We start from the raw sequence: 26,618 nt of genomic DNA, 5'->3' as shown, positions 1-26,618 counted from the left end.
TACCAAACTTGTTCACTTTACTGTGTCTGTATCTGGTTGTACAACCAACATATTTGTTCACTGCATCACTGCATCTGTATTTGATTGCATATATATCAAACTTGTTCATTACATCTGTGTATGCACTTATGGTTGTATTAAACATGCTCGTTGCTTCTCATCATTTCTCTTGAGTCTAATAACCAGTAACAACATCAATACATCTTCACACATACACAATAATTGAATGGGATATTTCTTACCTAAATACTAAATACCCGATTGGATATCACACCTAATTTTTTCATCACAAAGGAACTCTATACATAACTTCTGAATAAAAAATCCAGAATGCTCCTAATCGTATTGGCTTCTACAATGGTAATATATGTAGATTATTATTTCTGCTATACTATTAACTAAAATTTTTTTTCTTAACTGTAGTTATGCTCGGCCAAATCTCAATACGACATGCGTGTTATGGTCTCGGCCTTGACTCAAGTAATCGGAAACCAACAAAGCAATTCTCACGATAATATGGGCTCTACTGATAGCCATCCTTGTGTCTATAACCCACAAGATCCTATTCAACAAGTTGCTCCTACTCATCAAGACGAAGGTATACATATACATGCTCATGTCGTCTATGTTATTGCTGTCTTTTTACTTTTGATGAAACTATGTTCAAGTATATGGAATTTTTTTTGGCAAATTTCATATCAGAAGTAAAACCCAAAATTCATAGATAGTTGTAACTTAACCTATGATTTTCAATACTCGTTCACCAACAACGGTTCTGTAACTACCAAAATGTATGTTTTAAGTTTTAACATGTAAATTTGTTTGTAGTGTATGGTTTAAATTAGTAAATTAGCACTAATATTTTAACGAGATATTTTAAGTTCAGATGATATAATAAACAAGATATTTTTATTCTACCAAAAAAAAAAGATATTTTTAGGGTGATTTAAAAGTGTACCTAGATAAAAAAAAAATTAACAATATAACATCACTTTTTATTTGAAAATGTATTAAAAATTATTAAAATTGGATACAAGATGACAATTTATACTGCTTGGTAGTTACTAAACAAATGTATTTCGTTAATTATAAATTTGAATATCGTACTCAATCATTCTATAATACAAAATCACAAAATTTATATATTGCAGCTACAAGCGAGAGGTTAGGGTCGATGTGCTGCAGCGCTTGTAGCTGCCATGTGGCGAGGTGTGCCATATGGCAGAGGGTCCCACGGGATTGGTTGTTACATTTTATAAGGTTCAAATATTATTAATATATAAAATAACTGATAATTTTGCAATGGGTTAAATTATATATTAAATTTAATTGATATTTTTGTAATGGGTTAGAACATGATACACACCACTTAAGTTTTACAATTAAATACTTTGTAATAAAAATCTCACAGAAATATGATTTCAAATTATATGGAAAAGTTATTAACTTTTTGTGAATTACGGATCCTAAATTAGATGACTAAATCAAAATTTGGTGGTTTATACAAAATTTATTAATCAAAGATTGATTAAAAAAAAATCATACGAACTAAGTTTTACCGAGAAACTATATTATTTATCAAACTATGTAAATTACGGTTTTCACGGGTTAGTTTGTTAAAATCACGGTAATATTGTAAAGAGAGTTATGAATAAATTTTTTACGACTCAATCCGTTTTGGGGTGGTCAGTAAAAAAAAAAATATGAGTATATATTTTTTATGTATGCAAATGTTTTATAATTTTTACGTATATTTCTTCTTCTACTATAAAAATGGTCAAATTGAATAATATATCGACAAATATTTTTTCGCGATGATTTTTTTTTTTTTAATTTTTTTATTATTGTATTATCATTTAGGGTATAGTTTTTAAGGGTAATATGTAGTGTTTAGGATTTAGAATTTAGTTTTGAATGTTAAAATTTAAGTTTTAGTTTTGTGGTATTTTTGGAAAAAATTGTAATCTAGTGGTATTTTTGGAAAATAAACTTCATAATGATATTTTTGGAGAAAAAAAAAATACCCATTTTTGTGGTATTTAAGAGAATTCCCAAAAAAAAAAAATGTGAGAAAACTATATAAGGTGTTATTTATATTTTGACGTTTGATTTTTAGTTTTATTTGAAGGATTAAACTGTTAAAACGTGTACGATGAAACTCAAGACAAGTGGATCATAAGTATATGTCATGTAAAAACAAAACCTTCCAAGTCATGCTCTTGGTACCAAATGATCTCTCTGCTAGTTTAGTAACAAGAAAACAAAATAATTAGTTTGGACGTATTAATTACACAATATTAAAATGAAAACCTTTTTAAAAACCTTTAAATAGTCGGTAACAGAAAACAGAGGCGGCAAAGGATTTGGATTTGCAATTGCCTCATTGCTTTATTTTTGTTGCGATCAATCTTTTATCATATTTGGTTTTGTTTATTGTTCTTTTACCGTTTTGTCTCACGTTTGTAAGTTCTATGAAAATACTACTATAGCCAATGATAATAGTATACTTTTAATAATAACAATAATAACATTACATAATTTGATTACAATTTGGAATCCTAACATATATAAACTAATAAACAATCCTAGTAACCGGATGAAAAAAGTGGAGAAACTTGAAGGAATGGGCATCTTTTATCCGCTCTGAAGATTTTAGATATCTTTACCCATCGATAACAAGGCCTCGAGTGTTGTTCCTGGTCGACCGAGTTGCATCCTAGCCACCCGAACCTGATATGTTGTGGTTTCACTCTGTTACTCGAGAGCAAAGATGTCTCCCTGGCCCACCTACCAGTGAGGTGTTGTTTCACTATGTTTATCAAGAGGAGAAACCATTGTTGTCGTTCGGTCAACAACAGTTGCGTATTTCTCTTGATTCAACAAATTCTCATATTTCTCAGCCCATCAGAGGTATGATCTGTCTTCGGTTACAAACTAAGGTTGCGATTTGCAATCCGGGTACGAAAAAGTTTCAGACTTTACCGGATATCCAAGCGCATAAGGACGCTGTCGTAACAAGTTTTCTAGGATACGATGAAGCCACCAAAGTGTTCAAGGTCTTATGTGTGACGATGTTACATAACATTGAACCATCACTCAGAGCTTATGATTATCAAGTCTTGACTGTGGAATTGGGTGAAGAACCTTCTTCTTCTTGGAGACGGATCACATGTACGAAGGATCATCAACCAGAAACTCAAGGACTATGTAAAGGAGGGATTTTGTACTATGGAGCTCGGTCCACTAGTCACGAACCTCTGGTAATGAAGTTTGATGTGAGGTCTGAAGAGTTTACCGTCATTGAATTTCCTGATCTACATATTAGTACATATTGGAATTTTGTGATTTACAATGGGAAAATTGCCTTGGTGAACGACTCTGACTTCTTAGATGGAATTGTGAATGAACCGAATGGAGATATAGTTTTTCATATATGGGTTAGGGATGAAACTGCGAGGGAATGGCAGAGAACCCACGTCGAGATTCTTAGTTGAAATCATTTCTATGTAATGAAACCATGGTAAATCTTACTACCAAGAAAAAAAGGATTGAGGCACTAAAGAAAAGCAAATGATATGTTAATAATGGAAATATATGAATAGGAGAGCCTGGTCTATTGTCTAAAACTTCAAATCAACGTTATGTAGATTAATAGAAAATACTTACTGCTTTATGACCAGATACTGCCATTTCAATAACAATTCTCATGAATTTGCAGATTGATTGTGTGTCCTCTTCGCTGAACCCACCGATGCCTTCTATATTGCTGTTATTACCAAATGCAAAAGTAAAAAATAATTGACTGTTGTACTATAAATGAAGAAATATATTGCTATAAAAGTGCATATAAGATCACTAATAGAAATCATCAAGAAGTAGGATTACTTCAGAACGACTAAAGTTTAAATAATTAAAAGACAAGAAAAGTAATGTAGAGTCTTTTAGTTACAAAAAAAATCCAAGAAACCAAAATCTAACAGAAAGATATGAAACTTACTAGGTTGGGGGGTGAAATGAAGTTGGCCATATCTTACTTTGTTTTTCCCACTCTTCTTTGGACACCGCAGCATATTTGCATAACTAGAGTTGTTAAAATGTGCTTAGATTTACAGGGTTGGCCCGGCTCGTCTTAATATTTTCGGGTTAAAGCCCTGTCTTCTTTAAAAAAATATATTTCGAATTTAAAACGAGCAGGACTGTACAATATTAACGGGCTTAAAACGAGCTCGCCCAAAATATTTTTATTAACTTAAAATTTTTAAAACGCCATCGGTTTTAGGTTGATTTTCCAAATTGAGAAACTCAATCTCAGTTTTCTCTTCTCAATCGACGAAGGCTAAAGCTTCATCTCACAAATTTTTGAGCTTCATCTCAATCGCCAAGGCTAAAGCTTCATCTCCCAGGTATAAGTCTCATCTGAGATAATTGGGTTTTTGAAAATTTTCGTTTTGAGCTGTCTCCATGAATCTGATTTTGATAAAAATCCCATCTTTTGAGCAGGAGAAAGAGAGAGAAGCAGTTTGGTTTAGTACCCGTTATCGTCTTCGTTGAAGGTCAATCTTCGTACCCGTGATTGTTTTTGGTATTAGTATAGATCTAGCTGTTCTTGCAAATAATTTACTTTGTACTCTTTTGTATGATTTGGAACACGATGGTAGAGTAGAAGGTTCTGTTCTTGGATATAGTGGGAGCTTGGTATAGTTGAAGCTTGGCTCTGCTTAAGTTATCTCTAGATTGAGCTGAAGTTTTTGTTTTGTCTTAAGAAAGCTGGCACTTTGTTTCTCGTTTGTTAGTTAAGTAGATGAATTGTGTGATAGAGAAGCTGCTTGAGAGATTTATGGATCTGTGACACTGGATTTGGAGGGTAAAGAAAGATCCTTTGAGATTCTTTGCCATCATAAGGCTTTGTGCTTGAGAAAAAAAAATCGAAATTTGGAAAAAAGTACTTGGTTCATTTGGTTCAAGAGAGTTGTCATCTTTCAACACTGCTCCTTTGATGTATGCTGAATCTAGATATGACTTTTATTGAAGATATCTTGGGGAGCAAGATGTGTATCTTGCGGACCAACTATTATGGACCGTGAGTCCATTATTGAAGTGGATCCGTGAAGCCCAAGGCAATTAGTGATAAAGGCATATCGTTATTATGATTTATATTCCTATTGTGATAAGGTTTAGAGATCATTGTTTTAGGGAGATAAGGTTTATCAGGTCTTATGTTCTTATAAATACCTAAGTTGGGAAATCAATAAAACCAAGTTAGTTCAATAACCAATTCTACAGCTTTCTTTGTTCATTTATCTCAGACATTTATTGATGATCTGAAATTATGTCAATGCAGGATGTGGCTGTAAAGGTGTTCTCCAAACAAGATTATTCAGAAGAGATCATTACATCTATTAGACAAGAGGTATTATTATTTCCTTTGGCTTCTTTAAAGCATGTTTGGTAAAAGAATTACGTCTCAGATTTTACTTGGTTTAAGCAAGTAATACCTTAAGTTAAGACTGCTTTTAATTTTAACTCACGTGTGTTGTTGTCTTAATTTGAAAAAAAAAATGATAAAAAAAAACAGAACCAAGGTTGGAACGGGTTTAGCTATTAGATTTTGACCTAAAGTCCCTAACTTTGGCATCTTTAGACTTTGTTTTGTCTCTAATTATTGTCTTTGATTTGTAAAGTTACCAGAGAAGTGAAATAGATGATGAGTCTTGTTTAGATATTCGTCTTCTTCCTCTTAGTTAGTTCTTTTTTAACTGATACAAATTGTTCTAAAAATTGGTTGCAGATTGTTTTGAAACTAATTGTTCCAAGCTCAGTTTTAGCTCAAGATGGATACTACTAGAGATGATGAATTCACATTCTCAAAGGTAAGTTTCCACCCATTTTCTTGAGGATTTCAGTTTATACAAACATGAAAGTTTTAGAATTTATGATTTGATTCTTGGTTTGCTCCATCTTGAAAGGTTGCGGGACCAGATAGTGAAGTTGCTCTTGAGGCAAAAGAACTTGCATCAAATGTGGGAAGTATTACCCTTGACGATGGATTAGATCAACCAAGCAATGGTCTTATTTGGAAAGATAAGTCTCTTCCTCCAAAGGAAGAGAAAATAGGTTCTTTGTCTTTCACGGTGATTGATTCATCTTCGAAAAAGCCGTCCAATGAATCATCTGAGACTTTCAAATCTCCCGCTAGAAAGCCTGTAACTCGTACCAAAGTTCCCTTTGAAAAGGGTTATAGCCAAATGGATTGGATGAAACTTACACGAACACATCCTGATCTTGCCCGTACGCAAATCTCTCTTTAGTCGTCTTTTCCTAAACCACATTTTTGATGTATTACATACATGAAGCGGCTATGTGTGTTTGCAGGACTGAAGGGAGAGTCAAACAAGAGGCTTATTCCAATGGATGAAGTAAAGAAGCACAGATCAAGAGATTCTATGTGGACTGTTTTGAAAGGTCGTGTGTACAACATATCACCTTATATGAACTTTCATCCTGGAGGTGTCGATATGCTAATGAAAGCGGTTGGGAGAGACGGTACGCTCTTGTTCAACAAATACCATGCTTGGGTCAATTTTGATATCTTACTTGAGAAATGCCTTGTTGGAGTTTTGGACGAGACCAAAATGAAGAAACAAGAAGCCTAATTGCTATTTGCTAAAAGGCTGAGATGATCATATACTCGTGTAGAGGTATTTACAAGTCAATAAAATTTTAAATAGTGTTTACATTCTGATTCTTCAAATGAAAACGCTGATCACTATATATGTATGTACTATGTATTAGACTTTTGTTACAACTCATTGATGTCAATATATTCAAAGCTTCCACAGAATCATTTATCAAGATATGTGATTAACCTTTCTGATTTGTAATTTAGACTTTGTTTTGTTTCAGTTTTGGTTTATATGTGAAGTATGCAGAGAATTAAAGTAACATGATGAATCTATCTTCTATTTCTTAGATCTTCTTCTTCCCCAAAGTTGTGGTTTAGGTTCCTTTTTTAAAATAATATTATTGGCTTGTTCAGAAACTTGCTGATACTAGGAAGAGTTCATCTTTTCTGGTGTTATATCCTGCTTTCTATAGTCAATCTTCCAAGTTAAACCTCTGAGAAACAGATATTTTCTCAGATTTTGGGATCTTGTGTCTGGATTCATGATTTTAATCAAGTATTATTATATTACAAACCAAAAAATCTTAACTTTACACTCTGTGATGATATCATTGATCACCATTGCTCAAATCTGTTATTTTGTGAATTATATTTGAGTAAAGATGTAAGTGTACAACAACTTACTGTTGCGTTTTCATCCAAAAATCATTTGGTTGGTACTTAGTTCCTGTATCGTCTCAGCCAGAGTACTTTAGCTTCCAAACTTCAATTGCTTAGTTTTAAGAATATAGTGTCCTTGATTGTTCTTTGTCACTGTTAACCTTAAGCCACATTCAATTTTCCTGAGCCTGTTAAACTCCATTCACTACTACAATGTTCTTTGCTCTTCTTGCATCACTTTAACTCTCAAGTTGAATCTTTACTGGATTTTTTGCTTTAAACTTTCCTTTTTAACATTCAAATTATCTTTAACTACAACATCCCAAAACAAACACAGATCCCAATCATGAATCATTCACTTGTTATCTTCTCGGATTCAGGTGAAAAATAAAAAAGAATAAGCAACTACAAACTGCGACATAGATTATGGATTGTTCTAACTTAAGAGAGAACAAGATCTTGTAACAGATTGTGAAGTGTCTTTTTTCCACATCTACTTATTGAGCTGAACAAGTCATGAAATATCTGAGCAAAATCACCAAATCTTTTCAAAAGAATAATTGTCTGCATGCTTGGGATGAAGTCGTTGCAGGGCAATAAGGGCATTTGAATCTGCGGTCACTACAGTTCTTGCTGAGTCTCGTCATTGACTTCTTGCTAATAACATGACGGCAAGGCATCATCATCATTGGCGGGTTTTCTTTGCTGCTCTCATCTCTGCTCACTGAACAAACAAAAACCGAGTGATACTGATACTCTTTCCCCAGCTCCAAAGGTACCGGGAGATGCTCCATGGCTTCCCATTCTTCTTTCTTCAAAGCCATTACATCTACCAGCTTTAAAAGTGTCGGTAAGCTCTCTAAACCTGCGGATAAAGCGACTGCCAACGGGGATTTTGATGGCTGATCATGGAGATGGTAGTATTCCCTGAGTAGCTCTTTGGTTACCTTGTCCCAACATGATGGAGATACAATCTCTGCGTAAGGACTCTTGTCAAGTTCTCCAATCCATATCTGACAAGTCATAAGCTTTTGTATCTCTCGTACATGGAGTGAGCCGTATCGCGGGAAATGGGTTCTCGCATACTTCATAGCATCATCACGCTTTCCTTCTCTCAACATATCACAGTACTTCAAAGTTACGACATTAAACTCCAGCTTCGAACCCATTTCCTTCAGCTTTCCACTGTTGGCAGAGATCCATCTCATTGCAGGCTCAATGTTCCTCAGCTTCATTGACTCGATAATCTCCTTGATTTCAAATGACTGAGATCTAACCTCAGCTTCTTCCTCACCTCCAGCCTCCTTGACCAGGCAATCACCAACCTCGAAGAGCCCTTCTCGGTAACAATGCTGGATAAGTATCTTATTCACCAAAGCGATATCGAAACCAATGGTTCTACAGGCTAGAGATATGTCAGGATGATAACAAGTCTCCAAAACTTTCACCAACTTGCTAAGACTCCCTTTGGTTTCCTTGTGTGATTTCTTAAGCTGGATAATAGGGTAAATAGCATCAAGCTTACGCCTCAACTCAGCAAGAACCAATTCAGGTTCTACCCCATCTTCCTCTAATTGGATTCGCCTCAACGTATCTTGGATTCCTTCACAAACTAGGTCGATAACATCTAGCGATACAGAGTGATACAGCTTCTGTTTCTTAGTAACTCGATCAAAAGCATCTTTCACGACAGCTGTCGGATCCATTCCTTCCTAAATGTTTACTACCAAACTGTTCCAGAGAACACAACTCATCCAAAACTGCATAAAAACATTAAATTAACTAATGATCAAACTGATTATAACATCTTAATTGGTCATTACAAAACACAATACGAATCTAATTCTCATTTAAATTTTGCAATTTTTTTTTTTGCCCTAATAGTAAATAAGTAAGCAGATCATTAGATTAGATTACAGATTCATCAAATTCACAAGACAAGAATCCTCAATCACAGAATAAATGAGAAATCAATTGGTAAGCTAAATAGGAAGATGTGGAGTACCGTAAAGGAGACTGAGAATTTCGAACTCGCCTTCCTCAGAAACCAAAAGCCATTGAAAGAGGAACGAAGCAAAACCATAAAAAAATTCGTTATTTATAAGGAAGATGATTTTGTTTTGAGCATGAGGTTTTCAAAGACGTGTTCCAAGGCAAATCTAACTTGTTAAGATTTGTTTCCGGAAACAAATCTTTATATTATTAATGCATAATAATAATGGAAAACTGTTACTTATTATGCATTAGTTACGTTGACTCACACTTGTGTATTCATAAGCTTTTTTTTTATAACCCAAACAATAACAAAAAAAACACATCAAATCCAATCCAAACCAAAACCACAACAAAGAAAAGAGAAAACTCAGGAAGGTTAAATTATACTCAGACGGCCAACGATTAGAAGCTTCGCTCTCAATGTGTTTAGAAAAGTCTGAGTACTTCATTAAAAGCAATAGATGGTTTTATATAAAAGCCTTATAACGTCCACTAACGCAGCAACATAGAAAATAGGAAACAAACTAACAACTTAGTGACCTCAACTTAGTCAAAACCCTGAAATTGTAACATATATTTAGCAACGCTCAAGAGAGACTCGGCTGCTGAAACCAAAGCAACTAACACAAAGCTTTCACAGAGAAATCAATGCATTCCTAAGTTAAACTCAAAGCCATTTACTGATTCTGTTTTACTACCATTCACAAGTGGTTCAGTTTTGAATAAATAAACTCAATGATTCATTTATTTTAAAAAACTGAGAGTTCATACAAACCAAAACAATAAAACTCTCTTACTCAGACTGATTTGGTATGTGTTAAGCTTGAAGACTGACTATATGAATCCATGACTGAAACTCTCAAACTCTGAGATCGTTGCAGGCTTGCAGCTAACAATCATTTATTACCAAAAAAGGTGTTTTGAGAATCAATACAATAGTTAAGCCTTTACCTAAATCTAAGGCTCCGATTGGTAACGACTGTTACTTTTGGCTGTAGAGACTTTGACTTTAAAATTTTAGCAGCAGAGAATTTAGCAGTATATGTTTTGGCTGTATATGTTTTGGCTGTAGAAACTTTTACTGTTAAAATATGATTGGTAATGAACCACTATTAAAGATGTAGCTGTTATTTTTATTATTATTATTATTTTATATTAATAATAAATATAAATTATGTTAAAAATGAATTTATAAAAATTATTATTATTGAAATGGATCTTAAAAGAAGAAGAAAAAAATAAGAATAATTAATTTATAAAAATAAAATATATATTTAATATATGTATAAACTTGTGGAAATGTTTTAAATGTAATGGGGATGTGAAAAATAAATATTTTTAATTGATTAGATTTAAAGTCAGGTTTTTGACGCTTTTAAAAAAATGAGAAAACAAAGAATGAAAAATAAAAGTGAATTTCAATGCTTTAAAACAAAATAAAAGCCAAAAATGTTGATTGGCAAATTAATTACTTTAAAGACTTTAAAAATATTTAAAGTCTTAAAGTATCCTACCAATCGGCCACTAAATCTAAACAAACGAAACAGAGAACATTAAACCATTTTCCTCACTACAGATAAGAAATGAGCAAAGAAGAGAAATCAGAACTAAAATATACTAATATTTAAGCTTTCAAATTTGGATACAAACATTCACATGCAAACTATGTTGGTTCCAAATCATAAATCACCTTGCTTCATTGGTGAAAAGAATCAGTGGGAGCTTGTATGTGTATCTGTCGAAGTTTCCCCATTAAAACTTAAAAAAAAAAACAAAGAAACATGATCAAATTCATGGACAAAGAAGCCAAAACTCCGACCAAATCAACCGAATCAGAAATTTCATTTGATTTAGCCTTCGACGATAAAAACTAGGGGTTCTAACCATTGGAGGAACAAAATTTAAAAACTCTTATTCAAGTTTTTAACTTTGATAAAAGCAAAATTTATACTAAGAATTTGTTAAGAATCTCTTATAAAATTCTAACTATTGGAAATGGTCACCATTATTACTGTTTGGCTTCTGGTTCATTAGTATAATAAAAAGTTTACTGGTTTACCTCATTTGTGAAGACTTAAATTTGGTGTTATTTTCAAATGAGGTTTGGTGTTACCTCATCTGTGAAGTCTTAAATTTGGTGTTACCTAATGATGTTTCCAGACTTCTTTAAATTGGTGAAAAGCGTGAAATTCCATGAATGCTCGGTGGCTTAGATTGCATGCATTGGAAGTAGAAAAGTTGGCCTACCGTTTAGATAATAAATGTGATCTCAGTGCACCAAATGAAGTTGGAAGAGAAGCTCCACGTCTACAAATTGAGACTACAGATAATGATAATATCTTGTTCCAAAATTTATTTGGTCGATTTAGAAAAATCGAAGATAAAGAAGCTCATTTCTTACTTTGAAATGCGTTAATTGATCATTTGTGAGAAAGATTTACTAATGGTGATGTTTAAACTAAAATCTAATATTTAAAATGATATAATGTAGTTTAATTTAATGAATGTTCAGTTTAAATAATATTAATGATTTATGAAAGTTTGCAAAAAGAATAAAAGATATGGGGCATAATTGTAAGTTTTATAAATAAAATAATTAATTAAAAATAGAATCCATTTAAGAATAATAATTTTTAGAGTAAAAACTAGAGCTGGGAATTGGAGAGAATCTTTTTCTTTCTCAGGACAAACACATGATTTCATTCATTCAAATCAAATCGAGTACAAGGATAAGGATTAACAGACCCCAAAATTTAAAGGATTACAAACAAAAGCATTCCCCAATGTATTAATGGATGGAAAGAAACATCGAGAAAAGACCTATGAGAGCTTTCAAACAAACGCTAAGAAGCGATTTGCACATGTGAGATCAAGATTGCTCGACCTATCACCTTCGAAGAAGTACATGGATGAAAAAGTTGACACGTTCATGAGACTCTGAGACATTAAAGAAATAACCAAAGCCATGGTTCTCGCCAGAGTAGTGAAATGGCAAGGATTCGAGGGACCATGGTTTTAAAGTCCATGGATAGAATCTCTACTTTATTTTAGAGTTAAAAATAGAATTGTGCATTGGAGATGGTCTTAAGGACATAAGAGATGATTATTTTCTTAAAATTATGAGCTTTGATGCGCTCATTGATTCAACTGTCCAACCCGCTGAACCAGATCATGTACCAGTCGTCCCAGAAGGTCCCATGAGACGTTCAATGTCTAAATAATTTAGAAAGAGATTTAACTTAGCTATACAGGATATTGTGAGTTCACTAGAGCTAAATATCGTCAACTGGTCTGTACTACCCCTTACTCCATCACAACGGATATGAACTCATTGCCGAGGAAGAGCTTGCTAAAGCTTTCACCAAAATGAGTCTTGAACGTACTATTTCCCTAGGTACGAATTCTCCTTTGGCAGGTCAAGAAGACTCTAGAAGCCAAGAGAAGACATTGGTGTTACAAGAGTTGAGCGAAACAAGTTTAACCTTCGAGAGTGATCAAGAGAGTGAAGATCAAGAATGTGTGTTGATATATTGTATATATATTTCCATAATTTAATTAAATATAATCACTAATAATTATAGTTATCAATTATATTAAATTAAAATTTACTTAATGGACATCATACTGCAACATCTACTACAAAATTTTCATTAGTCAATGATTTTGGTAAGATTAATATATCATATTACATCAAATCAGAATATTTACTTCAACTCAAGTTTGATAGCTCATGTTACGAGTGGGAGCCAAATTTTACTTTTGACTTCAAATTTAGTTTTCATCAAATAAAATTAGAAATTATTGTCACATGATTTAAACATCAATAATTAATTCAGATGGTAAAGATAAAATTAGAATTTTATTTTTGTTTTGCCAATGTGAGTATGAATATAAAAATAATTTTTTTTTAAGAATTAAATTACAAATGTTAATTAGTATATATATTTTTCTTCAAAAAAAAAATACAGGTGTAAACATTCAAAAAAGTATAAATTAAGCATTTTCTAGTTTTTTCTCGAGAGAAAAGCATTAACTTTGAGACATCATTAGGGTAACCATTTTGGGCAAAACCGCATGGAAAGACTTGTCTTCTCTCCGGCGATCGATTAATCAAATCCTCTAGTTTCACACTTTCACTACTTTTTTTTGTGGGAGACCCTCAAAGAATTACAAACTAAAAATAAAATAAAAACTACAAGCGAACATGCACGGACCTTCCAACCCCGCTGATATCATCTAAAACTATCTGATTCACGAACTCCGGCCGGGTGTCGAAAGTATGAAGACCGAACGGAAGAGAAAAGGCATAGTTAGCTAATCCATCGGCAAGACAGTTAGCTTCCCTATACACGTGAGAGATTTGGACTATCCATTCTTTTGATAGAAAGCCGTAGCACAAACGTACTAGGAAAGAAAAGGGATGCACATCCTTAATCCCTGTCGTTAAGAACCCAAACACCATTTCCGAATCTATTTCCAACTCAAGGCGCCTAAACCTCCGCTCCCAAGCAATAACAAGTCCATAGTAGACTCTCCATAGTTTCGCCAACGAAACCAAACAAATACCTATGTTTAGGGCAAAGCCTCCTTTCCGAATCACATTACTATCCTGTAGAGCTCCAACTAAATTAGCCAGCCTAGGATTACCATGTGAAGCTCCATCCGTGTTGAGTTTTATCCAAGCATCACCAGGAGGGATCCACTTAACCAATCCTTCTTTTCTTGCAATCCCTTGCATCTTTCTTTGGCTAGCTCTTGGAGAAAACGCACACAATCTCTACATTTACAATTAGTATAAAAAAAATTACCACACCTCCACTTCCACCCTCACTAAACAGCCATTGCAAAATTTATGGCCCACGTTACCAAGCAAACCAGACTCGTGCCCTAAGTTGAAATAGAGCCATTCCAATAAGGGTTGTACAAAAAACAGCCAGATATTCCTTCTTAGGACTAGGCGGCGCCACACTCCCCCGAGAAATCTCTAAGCACATGAACAATCGTCTCCTCACCACTCTTACAAACTCTTCACCAGCATGTATTTGTAAGGTGACGCCGATGTCTCTCAACATCCGTCATGATCACCTGATGCACCACCTGATCGCCATCCGATGTCTCATTCCAAGACAGCCTATCCGCAGGATCAGTCACCGTATCAAGAATCACTTCCCTAAGATGCAAACGCGTATTCAGCAAAAGGAAAAGGCTAACGCGAATCAATTCCCAACCTTTACCCTCCCTCCATAAATCAGGAGTATAAAGGTCGACCTAAAGATCCGGAATATCACCGATGCATATATCTACCAAAAGCTTGTTCAGTAACCACTTATCCTTCCACAATTTAACCACTTTACCATTGCCTATGACCCAACTCAGCCCATGTAAAACATTTTCCTCAAACCCATACCTATAATCCGTCAAGTCGAGGACCAATTGCTCTTGACTTGTAATCAAGATCGGTCCTTAACCTCCCCCACCTTATACTTGTGCCGCAAGACTCGAGCCCAAAGGTTCTACTTATCATTAAGTAAACGCCATCCCACTTTTCCTAGAAGAGCCTTATTCATACATCGTGCTGATCTAATGCCCAAACCCCTCCCCCCTTCATCTTAGGCGCGAACACCCGATCCCAGGCAACCAAGTGTTGTTTATGTTTTTCAACTGTACTACCCCAAAGAAACGACCGTGAAATCCGATCCAAAGTCTCTAACGTGAGGACTGTAACCTAATCGTGCTCATAGAGTGAACTGAAAGAGATGACATCATTGCTTTGGGAAGAGTTAGTCTCCTTGCGAGACATAGAAAGGGACCTTTCCAACCTGATAACCGTGAATTAACCCTCTGGATGATCTCTCCAAAAGTATCCTTACTAATTCTTCTCTATAAGATTGGCAGTCCCAAGTACTTACCAAGATCCTAGATTACTTGTATCCAACTCTATTCACTTATAATCTTGGCCAGATCCCTATGAATATTGTGAGAGAAAAAAAAATTCGACTTCTCCAAGCCCACTTTCTGGCCTAAAGCCGCGCAAAACTTCTCCAACACCTTCCGAATTATCCTTACTCTTTCAACAGAAGCTTTTACAAACAAAATGAGGTCATCTACGAAACAGTTGTGAGACAACTTGGGACCTCCGCGAGACAAGCTAATTGTTTTCCACTCCTTTGAAGCAATCACTAGCTCAATTTTATGGCATAGTCTATCCAAGCACAAAAGAAATAGATACAAAGACAAAGGATCACCAACCACACAACAACCCACAGCCTCCGTCATCCTCTAATGTTGATTTGGGGGTTTTGTCTCGCTTGCTAGATGAGAAGCTTGCTGCGACTGAGAAGAGAATAGTCAAGGTTGTTCTTGATTGGTTTACAAATATTTAGCCAACTGTCATAAGAGTCGTCTTCCAGTCCAAATAAATCTTCCTCAGCGTTCCCTTTAGTTCTCCAGCACTTACTATAAGATGCTGACATCCTCAGATCCTCAAGAACCATCTGCTACAAATCCAAAGATGCAGGGCCTTTGGTTGGGTCACAATACTTTGATTTTGTACACAGATGCAATGGCCTTGGAGTTTGTTTTCTTCAAATAATTGTTCCTTGTTTCTATAGGGTATGTGTGCTCCAAGTTTGCTCTCCTAATCTTGCAGTATCCACAACCCTTTAATTCACATGCAAGAATCCTCTAGTCACAACGTTGGCCCAAACATTGTAGAAAAAACGATTCCTTCTTTGTGGTTGTCTATGTAAAATGGAACATATTCGTAAGGGAATATTGTTTGTTATGCCACTTTCATAAATCAAAATTATGTTTCTGCCACTTTGACCAAAACCTTCTCAAAAATGCCAGTTTCATCATCTGGTGAATCACTTGTGGTTTCAAAAGATTTGGATGATGGACAAGATTAATTAATCAAAATGGAAAGGTTTGGTCCATCGAAACTGGTCCGCCAGATCTGGTCCAACGAATTTGGTCCATCAGATTTTGTCTATCAGAGATGCAACACATAATTCCGCCAATTGAAACCGATCGACTTCTTTACCGGAGTAGGCGCGGGTGAAAAAAATCTCTGATCCTAATATTTTTTAAAATTGTGAAGAGTTTTATTTGTTGTTAGATAAATAAAGAGAAGATGAGAGAAGAAGAGAGAGAGATGATCAAGATCTGGTATATCTTCCCTTTCATACTCAGTATCATCAAACAAAGGAGGTATATCGAACTCCTCGTCGTCAATATCTTCAAGCTTCCGTTCATCAACATTTGGAACTGACCTGCTTCCACATGCTGCATTGATTCCATTGTACCCATGCTCATTTGTCCACCTAGATACACCTGGTTGTCCAGTGGCGCTTTGAGAATAAACTCTAGGCACATACCCATTCATTACTCCCCCTTCATTCACACCATTGTGGTCTCCACCAACTACTGGCGGCTTATCCTCAGACTTTACTGGGACTCCACCATTCAATATCACAGTATGGTCAAAACAAGAATGTGTATTACACATTACCTCCACAACATCTACTCGCCCATAGTTATCACTTATGAAATTTCCCCAGAATTAAGTGTCATACTGTCTTGGTGTCACATAAACATCCTTTTCTTCAACATTCACTTCGTTCAACATGTCTTCAATCCAACTATCTTCTTCTTTCTCGCATTTATCATTCTCTTGGTTTTCACCCATATCTGTTTCATCTTCGGTTACCCTCCCCTTTACCTCTGCTTCATTTTTCCTACCATGCTCTGCTGCTGCTATTTCATCAAGGAAAGCTTCATCCTTCTGCGTAAACGTGTTTGTCGGTAAAACACCACTTCCCTGAAACAACCACACAATAACGAGGGAGTTCATCCTGCGCGACAGCAACAAAATTTATCAGCAACAATTATCAACCCACAAGTTTCAAAACACAAAGAACTATCCACAAACCCTTACCTGCGCATCCATGTTTATAGAAGACTGTCCAAAACCCTAAACTCAGTTTAGCATTTCCTTATCCACAAATAAACGAATTGTTAACTTGAAAATTGCTTTAAATCCATGAAGTCCCGATTAAAACAAAACTTAATATAAGCCATAGGATCTAATCATCTAGTTTCCATCCTACGGCCCTTGTTATTTTTGATTTAGTTACAATTCAACTCTACTAAAACTAAGACAGAGGGCAGAATTGTCATTTATTTTGAGGCCAACACAACTTAAGAAGAACAAAAGTACACTATAACTTCAAAGTGGGTCTGCTCGCAAAGACTTTCTCACAAAGTGGGTCTGCGTGTTATTTTCTCCAAATTTAATTATTCTTGTTGTTATTTGATGCACGCTCAATTAACAAGTCCTTTGTGTATTTTCATTTAATTCACCCAAAATTGTTTCTTTTTGTTGTCTTAAATTAAATAGTTGGCGAATTTTTTAAGCTTTTTCCATAAATTTTATGCAAAACAAAATTAAAACTAGGATTTACCCGGTAGTACACAACAAGTCAATAATTTAATATATTTGTTTGATTGGTCATTTTCTTAATTGGTTTATATAGTCTAGTTATTATATGTGTTTATTTCTTTTTTATTTTATATAATTCTATAAATTTGTATTATAAATATATTCAAAGATATATGTGGTCAACCCGCGGTACACCGCATGATAATTTTGTTGTAAGTAAAAAATTATATTTTAACTTAACCGTTAAAAGAATTTAAATATAGATAACTCGTAAGAAATCTATAATCATATTTTTGTAAACTCAAAACCGTTCAATCATATTTACGTACAATATTATTATATTTTCAATATTTTAAAGTTAGAATATTAATAATACTTTATTTTTTTTGTAGATTTTAAGTTTTTTTAATATTTTAAACATTCTATAAAGATTAAATTAAATATTATAATATTTAAAGCTATTAAAAGTTTTAATATATATAATATTTATATTTACTTGATATTTAGTTACTAAATTTACTTGTAAGTTTTGTTATTTATTCAATTAGTAAGTGTTTAATTATGCAAATATTATAAAATAAAATGATTTTGGCATCTATAACCTTCAAAAAAAATTATAATTCACCCAATGACCATACTAACATCTAAAAGGTAATATTCTGTGTATTTTCTATATTATATACAAAATTACCCTCCTTTCATATGTGTGTATTGCCCACTCTCCCCAATTTCTTTTGCTTAACCCACTTGCTGCATGAACCTAAGTTTTCCTATTTATAAAAAATATTAAAACTATATTTTTCTTTATATCTCACTTCTATTTCTCTTTACCCCCGTTACTCATTAAAGACTTCAATGAGTGATAAACGGCGAAACAATTTAATCACCTTCTATTCCGCTTCTATTCCATTTTTTACTAGCATTTTAAATTTCAAATTTATGTATATTACATGTTTACAAAAATATATTATAATTAGAAATACTTATATGTTATATATTTATGTTTTCTGCAATTAACTCGGTTGCTTGGGTTGCCTATGTTGTATCCATTAGGGTATAGCATTTTTTCTTTTTGTGTGTGCGTTTAATTTAGTTGCTTGGGTTGCCAATATTGCATCCATTAGGGTATAATAATTTTTTTTGGTGTACGCTTAATTCGATTGTTAAGTTGCATGTGTTGTATCTTTTAGGGTGTAGCAGTTTTTCGGTGTGCCTTTAATTCGATCGGTCATGTTGTCTATGTTACCGTAACCACAACTAATGTCACCATGGTCATCACAATAATATTCATCACCATCACATCACCACCATTGCTACAACCACGGTTACAACTACATCCATCACTACCATTATATTAGTAAAAATAGTTTATAATCATATAATTTTATATGATGTGTTTCTATATAGAACATTGTTTTCTTTGTTACCAGTACTATTCATCATTGTAACCACCACCATGACGTATAAGTATCACTACTATTATCGTTATTGCCAGCGTCGCCAATACTGTCATTATCACTATCAACCGCCACCCTCATCGCCATCATCATTCTCACCTCCACCGCAACCGCCACTACTATAGTACATAAATAGTATAGTATCGAAAATAGTATAGTAATCATATATAGTATAACATGTTCTTATTATTAACACTATTCACCATTTATAGTTTTCAACATCCGATTTTAAAAATTTAAGCTATGTCGAATGCAGAAAAAATATTACTAACTTTTTAAGATAAATTTCAAATTAAAAGTTAATTTTGATGAAAAGATATATCACAATAAAAAGGTAATGGGGTAAGAGTTATTTATTTAAATAAATAAAATTAAATAATTAAAAAATAATAACACTCTTTTGTAGTTGTGTGTGTAGTTCACGATTTACCCCATTTGGTCATTTCACATCGTGAAATGGTTATTCTCTTTATTTTCAATGTTATGGTGCTATATTCTTAATTGTTTTTTTGATAATGAATATTGAGCTAATTCACCAAATAATAAAAGGTTATAACCCAAAATAGATTTTTAGAAAAAATGTACTTCAAAGGTGTATATAAAAATACTCTATTTCCACTAGCCTCTTAGTTTGGTTAATCGAGAGTTTATTTGGTTAATCGACTCGGTTCGGATCGGTTAATTGGTTAATTCGGAATTTAAAAATTGTTCTGAAAGAGGTTAATTTGGTTTTTGTGCCGCTGGAAAATAATAGAAGCCTAGTAACATGTCAAGCCCATTTTAAATAAATTCGTAAACGTTTTTGTATGAATGAAAACTTCAACATAGCCACGCGAGTAATCCTAAATCCAGAAAAAGTTAAACGATGGCTGATGCGAAGAGGAGATCCGACCATCGAAGAAAAAGAAGAAATGCAAGGAAGATGAATTGAGTGAAGATCCAAAAAAAATGATAGCATGATGCCTCACGAAGAAAAAACTTTTTAGAGAGAGAAGGACGCGTGAGATCTACTCGCTGCTCTCTCCTCCATTTCTCTTCTTCTGATCAAAATCTCTTGCACCAAGTGAAAGGTTCCTCTGGCGATTCCGGCGTCGATGAGGAACCCATGGTCCATGGCGCTTCATCCGCAATCTATTGCTTCTTCTCGGCTTCACAAACTAAACAAAATCAAGGGAGAAGGGGAGAGGGAAAGCTTCTGCGAGTCACCGTCGACGAGCTCTTCGATGGTGTAGCGGCGCAGAGTGGAAGAGGAAGACTTCACGGTGAAGACTGAGAGAGAAGACGGTTAGATCTAGGATCTAGCGATCCTGGAGGTTTCTTGTGGCCGCCGCTTGATGGGGGAGATTGACTCCGGCCGCATGAAGCTAAGCCACTGTCGATGGAACCTAGATCTACTCCCTACCGCCTTCAATATCACGACGGAGCCCGAAGCCTTCTCGACGGAAAAACAGATCGATTTCTTCCTCTTCCTCAAATCTTCTCTACGGTGGTGGAGAGGCATACTGATCCTGGATCACCTACTCCGTTCAATCCGCGTCGTCCAAGCACATCGGAGGTCATGTTCCGGCGTGCATCTGCAGTCTTTGGACGGCGTCTACATCGTGTTTTGCGATTGTAGATTAGGGTTTTGACAGATACCGGTAATTTCGGTTTTGTGAAACCGGATCGGTTTTGTATTTAGTTTGGTTTAGTTTGGTTTAATGTAATGGATTGGGCCTTATTAGGTTTTAGTATGGGCATAATCCGGAAATATGTAAGCCCATATGGCATAAGTTTTTAATTGAAAACCCTTTTACAAAAAAAAAAAAAAAATTGACAGCGACTAATTACACAGGGATTTTGTTTTTCTTCAGTTAATTGTCCGGTTCGCGTAAACCGAACCAAAAATTCACTGATAACCGATTTCAGTTACAAAGCTTCCGATCGGTTTACCTTTAGTAACCGAAACCAAATCAAAAACCAAAAATTTGGTTCGGTTTGGTTTAATTACGTTTCAGAAGTAAAAAAACAAAAAAACACACGAAGGTCGAGTCATCATCGGTCGGTTAACCACAGTGAAAGACTTAATCTTCTCTCCGGTGATCTTTTAACCAAATCCTTCAGTTTCACACTTTCACTCAAGCGGTCATATTAGGGTTTTACATCTTCCGACCAAAACCAGTAAAGATGTGCGGTAGGACTCGCTGTACTTTAAGACCAGACGATGTCCCAAGAGCTTCTCACCGCCACGGCGTTCAAACCCGATTCCTTCACACCGACCGGTCTTTTCTCTTTTCTCAGTTACAAGTTTCAATTTTTAAGCCTCTGAACTCTCTAAAAATCGTTCCTTTTTGTTGTTAATCAGTTATCGTCCATCTTACAATGTTGCCCCTGGTTCCTATATGCCTGTTTTAAGAAGAGACAATGAAGTAGTTGGTGATGGTGTTGTTGTTCATTGTATGAAGTGGGGATTAGTCCCAGGTTTCACTAAGAAAACTGATAAGCCTGACTTTTTCAAAATGGTATCACTTTTACTTCTTTGGTGGGTTTTGTTTTGAGTTGCAAAATTTGATTGTCAAAGAAGTTTATTGCACCTGCTTCTTTGATTGATGACTATATAGTGAAGATGTGCTTGTTTATGTGAATTTGTAGTTTAATGCTCGGTCTGAATCGGTAGCGGAGAAAGCTTCTTTTCGTCGATTGCTTCCCAAGAATAGGTGCCTTGTTGCAGTTGATGGGTATCTATTATCTTCTCTTTTCAGTATTCTATCATTTATGTTCAATCTATGTCTTAATTCCCAAATTACAAAAAGAAATGTTTTAATTCTGATCAGCAATGTTTGACTTTGTGTAATCAATCTTTAAGGTTAATGTTTTGTTATTGAGTTCTGTTTTTTGTGAGCATTCTTTCAAAAGCAATTGTTCTGTTACTATCTTTCGATGTGTATTTAAAGTATTCAAAAGAACTTAGAGTTAGATTCATTTTGAAGGTTCTATGAGTGGAAAAAGGAAGGTTCAAAAAAGCAACCCTACTATATCCATTTCGAGGACGGGAGGCCACTCGTATTTGCTGCTCTTTTTGATTCTTGGCAGAACTCGGGAGGTGAAGCATTCTATCTTGTTTTATTCCAAACTCTGTTGCTATTCTTTTTGAAGCTGATCCTGAAACATTTCTTAGACTTTCAATATCCTTTTTTTTCACAGATGTTTGAAAAGTTTTGAGTTATGTGTATTAGAAAAGTGAAGTAGCACTTTAAAGACCTGTTGGTTTGATCTTCTTTGGTTAAGGCCCTTTTTGGTAGCTAAAATTTCTCAGATGCTTTGACTCTAAGTAAATGTTACTATTTTTGTTGCAGGTGAGACACTTTACACCTTCACGATTTTGACAACTGCTTCCTCTTCATCCCTCCATTGGCTCCATGGTAAGTAATGAATACACTAGCTATCTTGGAAGGCTTTTTCTTAAATGAGATATATTTCTTAATTCATATCCACTAAAGATTCTCAGTAGCACATAGCATATGAAGTTGGGAATTATTTATCCTCCGTGGAACCTCTGAAACTTGTGTTCGTATATTAAGAAAGATATGAACTTCAAGTATCATACTAGTATTGAATTGTTTCTGTTTTCTTGTTACGTCTAATTTGATAAGCTTCTTTAGAAAAGATACTTTTGTAGTTACGAGTCTTGCTGCAAAAGAATCTTGAACTGCTGCTAAACTGCTAAAGGGACTGGTATAAAAGGAAAAATAAGTAAAGGCTGTTTATGCAATGTATTAATAATAGTTGGATCAATCCTGATTCAATGTAATAATAGTTGGTCTTAGACTAATAAGGACTGTTGCGTTTCTTATTCAAAGTTCACATTATAAGATTCTGTTGGAGAAAGTTTTGTTAATTTAGTTGACATGTGAGATTCGTTTATTTTTCACGTAAGACAGAATGCCAGTAATTCTTGGTGACAAGGATTCTGTCGACACATGGCTAGATGATCCATCGACGACAAAACTGCAGCCGTTACTTTCACCATATGAGAAATCGGATTTGGTGAGTTTACTTTGTTTCTGGCTTCTATGTTATAATGTTCTTTCCTTTTTCACATACTTAAGATGAACTTTCAGGTATGGTATCCAGTAACCTCTGCAATTGGTAAACCAACGTTTGATGGACCAGAATGTATTCAACAGGTACTGTTAACCAGATTCCCTTTGTTAGTGTACAACTAAAGGTCGATAATTGCATTTCAAGTCATGTTATTGTCAGGATCATATCTTGGAACTCTCTCCATTCTGTATTGTTTCAATCTGTACGCTTATCGTCATTTATAAATACGGATTATGCCACTTGCAGATAACGCTTAAGGCTTCACAAAATAGCTTGATCTCGAAGTTTTTCTCAACAAAGCATCCCAAAACAGACAAAGAAACCGCATCAACAGATATCACAGGTGGTTTGAAAGAGGAACCTACGGTTGAAGGTCATGATGGGGCTGTATTTCCTGACAGCATTAAGAAAATTGAAGAATTAGGCGAGGAGAAAGATGTATCGAATGAAACCAGAAATCTGGATTTTCCAAAGACTGTGAAAGCAGAACCATTTGTTGCATTTCATCCCGGACGTGTAAAGGATGAAGTTGAGGAGGATAGAAATGGAGAAAAGAAATCCATAAAGACTGGTCTTACTAAAGAAACAAGTGCAAGCAATGACAACCTACCAGTTGGATCCCACAACCTTGATCTCCCTATAATCCCGAAAGAGGAACCCGAGACGCAAGGCCATCATCAGTTTACCACAAATGAGGAATTGAATCAGCCACACGAGGCTGTTGAAGATAATAAACCAGGAAATGAAAACCAGAAAGCAGCTTTAAGTGACGAGACCACAAAGGAAGGTGGCTTAGAGTTTAGCGAGAAGTCTGCAGAAAATACTGGGCCAAACACGATGCTAGGTGGCTTAGAGTTTATCGAGAAGTCTGCAGAAAAGACTGGGGCAAACACGATGCAAGGTGGCTTAGAGTTTAGCGAGAAGTCTGCAGAAAAGACCGGGGCAAACACGATGCTAGGTGGCTTAGAGTTTTGCGAGAAGTCTGCAAAAAAGACGGGGACAAAGCGAGACTATGATGTATTCTCAGCTCAAGAAAAGCCACTGAAACATTGTGAGAGGTTGCAAGATGTTACAAGCAGTGGGAGATGCGGAAGGAAGCAAGGAAAGGGAAAGTCTAACGTTAAGAAACCTAAAGAGACGCAGTCTACTTTACATTTCTTTTTCGATGAGAAATAGTTAGTTTGTGTCTGCGTAACATCTATGAGGACTATGTTGGGCTACTTTGGTTGTAGATAACGTTAGATATGTACCGGTTATTTTGGAAATGTTGCTTGTATATACATATGTACCAGTTGTTTTGGAAATGTTGCTTGTATATATGTTGTATTCGATCTTTGATCTAAGCTAAGTGGACGCAAAACTCTCAAACTCAGTGACAGTGAGGAAAAGAAGATCAGAGATTTCATGCTTTTCCCATGTTAGTCATTTTAGGTTCTCATTTTTTTCTCTATCTCTTATTGCAAGAAATGCAAATGTAAAAACGTATAGTTTGGCCCGCAATGTGCGTGCCCTTCCGTATTTGGTCAAGTTTGTAAACAATTGTCCCTCCAGTTGGCTTATTTAAGCCAATCTTATTGAAGTTTGTTAACAAAAAAAAGAAGTCATTTTAGGTTCGAAATTTGAAGTCTTATACTTTTCTTTGTCATTCTTTAACCTCTTTTGTTTCTTTTCAAAAGAGAGACCATTTTATATTACCAAGAACTGAAACCAATTACAAAAGAGCCTTAGTACACAAAAGGGAAGCAAAATAAAAGTACCCAAAACATGAAGGAGAGAAAAAACAAGTAGCTACTGCTGAAAAAATAATGGGACTTTGCTTTATAAACTGATTCCGGCGAACCAGATCTTGTGATCCACCACGTAGATAACCAAAACATTCATTTGCAAGATTTGTTGCCCTATACAAAGACAAATCGAACGCAGCAGAAATGTCTTTCTCTTTGAAGGCTAATTGCCTGAAATGTCCATGAACTTCCAAGAATCTCTGAAACTCTACTTCATAAACAAGATTTATGCCTGAAGAGGAAAGCACCTGCTTGTCTTGTGTAGTGATGATAACTATACTCCCCGGACCAAAATTGTTGAAATTATCTGCAAGAGCATCGAACTGTTCAAGCTTTTTGATGTCGTCAGCCACAAGCAAAACCTTTTTGTTCTTGACTCTTAATTGACTCATCCTCTCTTCAAAGAGATGCAACATGTGACGATCCTTATAAACCATTTTCTCACTTTCCAGGAAAAAATGGCTTTCAAAGTGTTGATGAATGTTCTGATAAACAAATTTAGCTAAAACCGATCTTTTCTTGCTTCCTCTCTCCCAAATCCCAATCACTCTTACACTTTTCTTAGAGCTCAAATTCAATAATCGGTTAAAAGCTTTCATGTGTGCATAAATCCCCTGAAGGTCACTCCCATTAATTCTTGTTGTATCAATCATCAGATTTTTTGATATCAGCTCAGTAATTTTGTCTACTATCTTTGAGTCATCTTCCCTAAAGACCCAAAAAAAAAAAAAAATCGAAACTTTAGAATCGAATTAATAATTTTTTTTTAGTAAAACTCGAATTTTATCATCGAAGATTTTGATATATGTATAGAGCCGTTACTTTCAAAGATATAATATTAATTCGTAGATAAACAAGTTCAAATATAAATTTATGCTGCTGATAGTTCACGAGTTCAATATAACTTTATGTAATAGTAAAACTTGTAAAAAGTTCTGAAATTTTACCATTTAGATGAACAGATGCCGGAGACATTCCCCAAATCTTTCAATGCTTGCCTCCAAAAAAGCACCTTCTCATGGTCTTCTCTACCCTCATGCATCTTGAAGTGTTCAGCGACTTTCCCAATCTGCCTCCTCACATGGCACGGATCCACGTCGTAAAAGACGGGTATCACGGTGATCGAACCCTCTCTTACGAATTCCATAACCTTCACAAGCTCTTCCAGACACCAAGGAGAAGCAGAGTAATTCTCAGAGACGACAACGACGGCGAATCTAGAACCCCCAATGGCCCGTTCGAGCTCAGGCGATATGCGTTCGAGCTCCGGAGATATCTGCCGGTCATATTTGAAGGGTGGAATTTTAACATTCTTTTTTATCAATTCTGTGAAGAGAAAACTGATGAAGTTACGACCAGTATCGTCTCCATTGAAACTCAGAAAGACATCGAACTTTTGAAGGGTAACTTCAGTTTCAGACATTTGATTGGTTTGGTTCTCTTGTCTTGATGATCGAGAGGTAACATAAATAAGTGGTCTTGTTAGGAGTGGTGTAGCCTTGCCCAAAACTCTTTCCGGTTAAGTTCCTCGCATTTTCTTCCTATTCTATTTTTTCACTTTCCAGGAAAAAATGGCT

General features: G+C 35.1%; 4 protein-coding genes and 1 pseudogene across 4 annotated transcripts; 3 read left to right on the top strand and 2 right to left on the bottom strand.

The window, feature by feature from the left end:
• Nucleotides 1–450: 450 nt before the first annotated feature.
• On the top strand, nucleotides 451–3,494 carry LOC17888346 (annotated as a pseudogene).
• An 810-nt stretch (nucleotides 3,495–4,304) lies between these two features.
• LOC17890206 (cytochrome b5 domain-containing protein RLF) lies at nucleotides 4,305–6,844 on the top strand. The gene is made up of 6 exons (XM_006294919.2): nucleotides 4,305–4,403; nucleotides 4,501–4,553; nucleotides 5,342–5,410; nucleotides 5,789–5,870; nucleotides 5,967–6,288; nucleotides 6,373–6,844. Exons 4-6 carry the CDS (start codon nucleotides 5,832–5,834, stop codon nucleotides 6,651–6,653), a joined length of 642 nt encoding a protein of 213 aa, XP_006294981.1. The 5' UTR covers nucleotides 4,305–4,403; nucleotides 4,501–4,553; nucleotides 5,342–5,410; nucleotides 5,789–5,831; the 3' UTR covers nucleotides 6,654–6,844.
• A 776-nt stretch (nucleotides 6,845–7,620) lies between these two features.
• LOC17889943 (protein RMD5 homolog) lies at nucleotides 7,621–9,410 on the bottom strand. The gene is made up of 2 exons (XM_006294333.2): nucleotides 9,288–9,410; nucleotides 7,621–9,042 (listed from the first exon to the last, which is right to left on the bottom strand). The coding sequence occupies exon 2, from the start codon at nucleotides 8,986–8,988 to the stop codon at nucleotides 7,831–7,833; it is 1,158 nt and encodes a 385-aa protein (XP_006294395.1). The 5' UTR covers nucleotides 8,989–9,042; nucleotides 9,288–9,410; the 3' UTR covers nucleotides 7,621–7,830.
• Nucleotides 9,411–21,265: 11,855 nt separating this feature from the next.
• LOC17889729 lies at nucleotides 21,266–24,600 on the top strand. Its single transcript, XM_006293898.2, has 8 exons — nucleotides 21,266–21,435; nucleotides 21,519–21,675; nucleotides 21,806–21,891; nucleotides 22,144–22,256; nucleotides 22,510–22,575; nucleotides 23,091–23,200; nucleotides 23,275–23,340; nucleotides 23,504–24,600. The coding sequence occupies exons 1-8, from the start codon at nucleotides 21,341–21,343 to the stop codon at nucleotides 24,431–24,433; spliced, it is 1,623 nt and encodes a 540-aa protein (XP_006293960.1). The 5' UTR covers nucleotides 21,266–21,340; the 3' UTR covers nucleotides 24,434–24,600.
• Nucleotides 24,601–24,968: 368 nt separating this feature from the next.
• LOC17888840 (probable disease resistance protein RPP1) lies at nucleotides 24,969–26,464 on the bottom strand. Its single transcript, XM_006296198.2, has 2 exons — nucleotides 25,989–26,464; nucleotides 24,969–25,749 (listed from the first exon to the last, which is right to left on the bottom strand). The coding sequence occupies exons 1-2, from the start codon at nucleotides 26,462–26,464 to the stop codon at nucleotides 24,969–24,971; spliced, it is 1,257 nt and encodes a 418-aa protein (XP_006296260.2).
• Nucleotides 26,465–26,618: the final 154 nt, after the last annotated feature.

The sequence above is a fragment of the Capsella rubella genome, unplaced genomic scaffold, assembly GCF_000375325.1.
Source record: "Capsella rubella cultivar Monte Gargano unplaced genomic scaffold, Caprub1_0 scaffold_4, whole genome shotgun sequence".
Classification (NCBI taxonomy): Eukaryota; Viridiplantae; Streptophyta; class Magnoliopsida; order Brassicales; family Brassicaceae; genus Capsella; species Capsella rubella.
Note: the sequence above shows the minus strand (reverse complement) of the source record. Positions and strands in the feature narration are given on the sequence as shown.

Coding starts and splice junctions, on each gene's coding strand:
- LOC17890206 (XM_006294919.2), top strand. CDS start 5,832: ATGGATACTACTAGAGATGATGAATTCACATTCTCAAAG. Junction 5,871..5,966: donor ATGAATTCACATTCTCAAAG/GTAAGTTTCCAC, acceptor CCATCTTGAAAG/GTTGCGGGACCAGATAGTGA. Junction 6,289..6,372: donor AACACATCCTGATCTTGCCC/GTACGCAAATCT, acceptor GTGTGTTTGCAG/GACTGAAGGGAGAGTCAAAC.
- LOC17889943 (XM_006294333.2), bottom strand. CDS start 8,988: ATGGATCCGACAGCTGTCGTGAAAGATGCTTTTGATCGAGTTACTAAG.
- LOC17889729 (XM_006293898.2), top strand. CDS start 21,341: ATGTGCGGTAGGACTCGCTGTACTTTAAGACCAGACGATGTCCCAAGA. Junction 23,201..23,274: donor CATATGAGAAATCGGATTTG/GTGAGTTTACTT, acceptor ATGAACTTTCAG/GTATGGTATCCAGTAACCTC. Junction 23,341..23,503: donor GACCAGAATGTATTCAACAG/GTACTGTTAACC, acceptor TGCCACTTGCAG/ATAACGCTTAAGGCTTCACA.
- LOC17888840 (XM_006296198.2), bottom strand. CDS start 26,464: ATGTCTGAAACTGAAGTTACCCTTCAAAAGTTCGATGTCTTTCTGAGT. Junction 25,750..25,988: donor GGCATCTGTTCATCTAAATG/GTAAAATTTCAG, acceptor TTGGGTCTTTAG/GGAAGATGACTCAAAGATAG.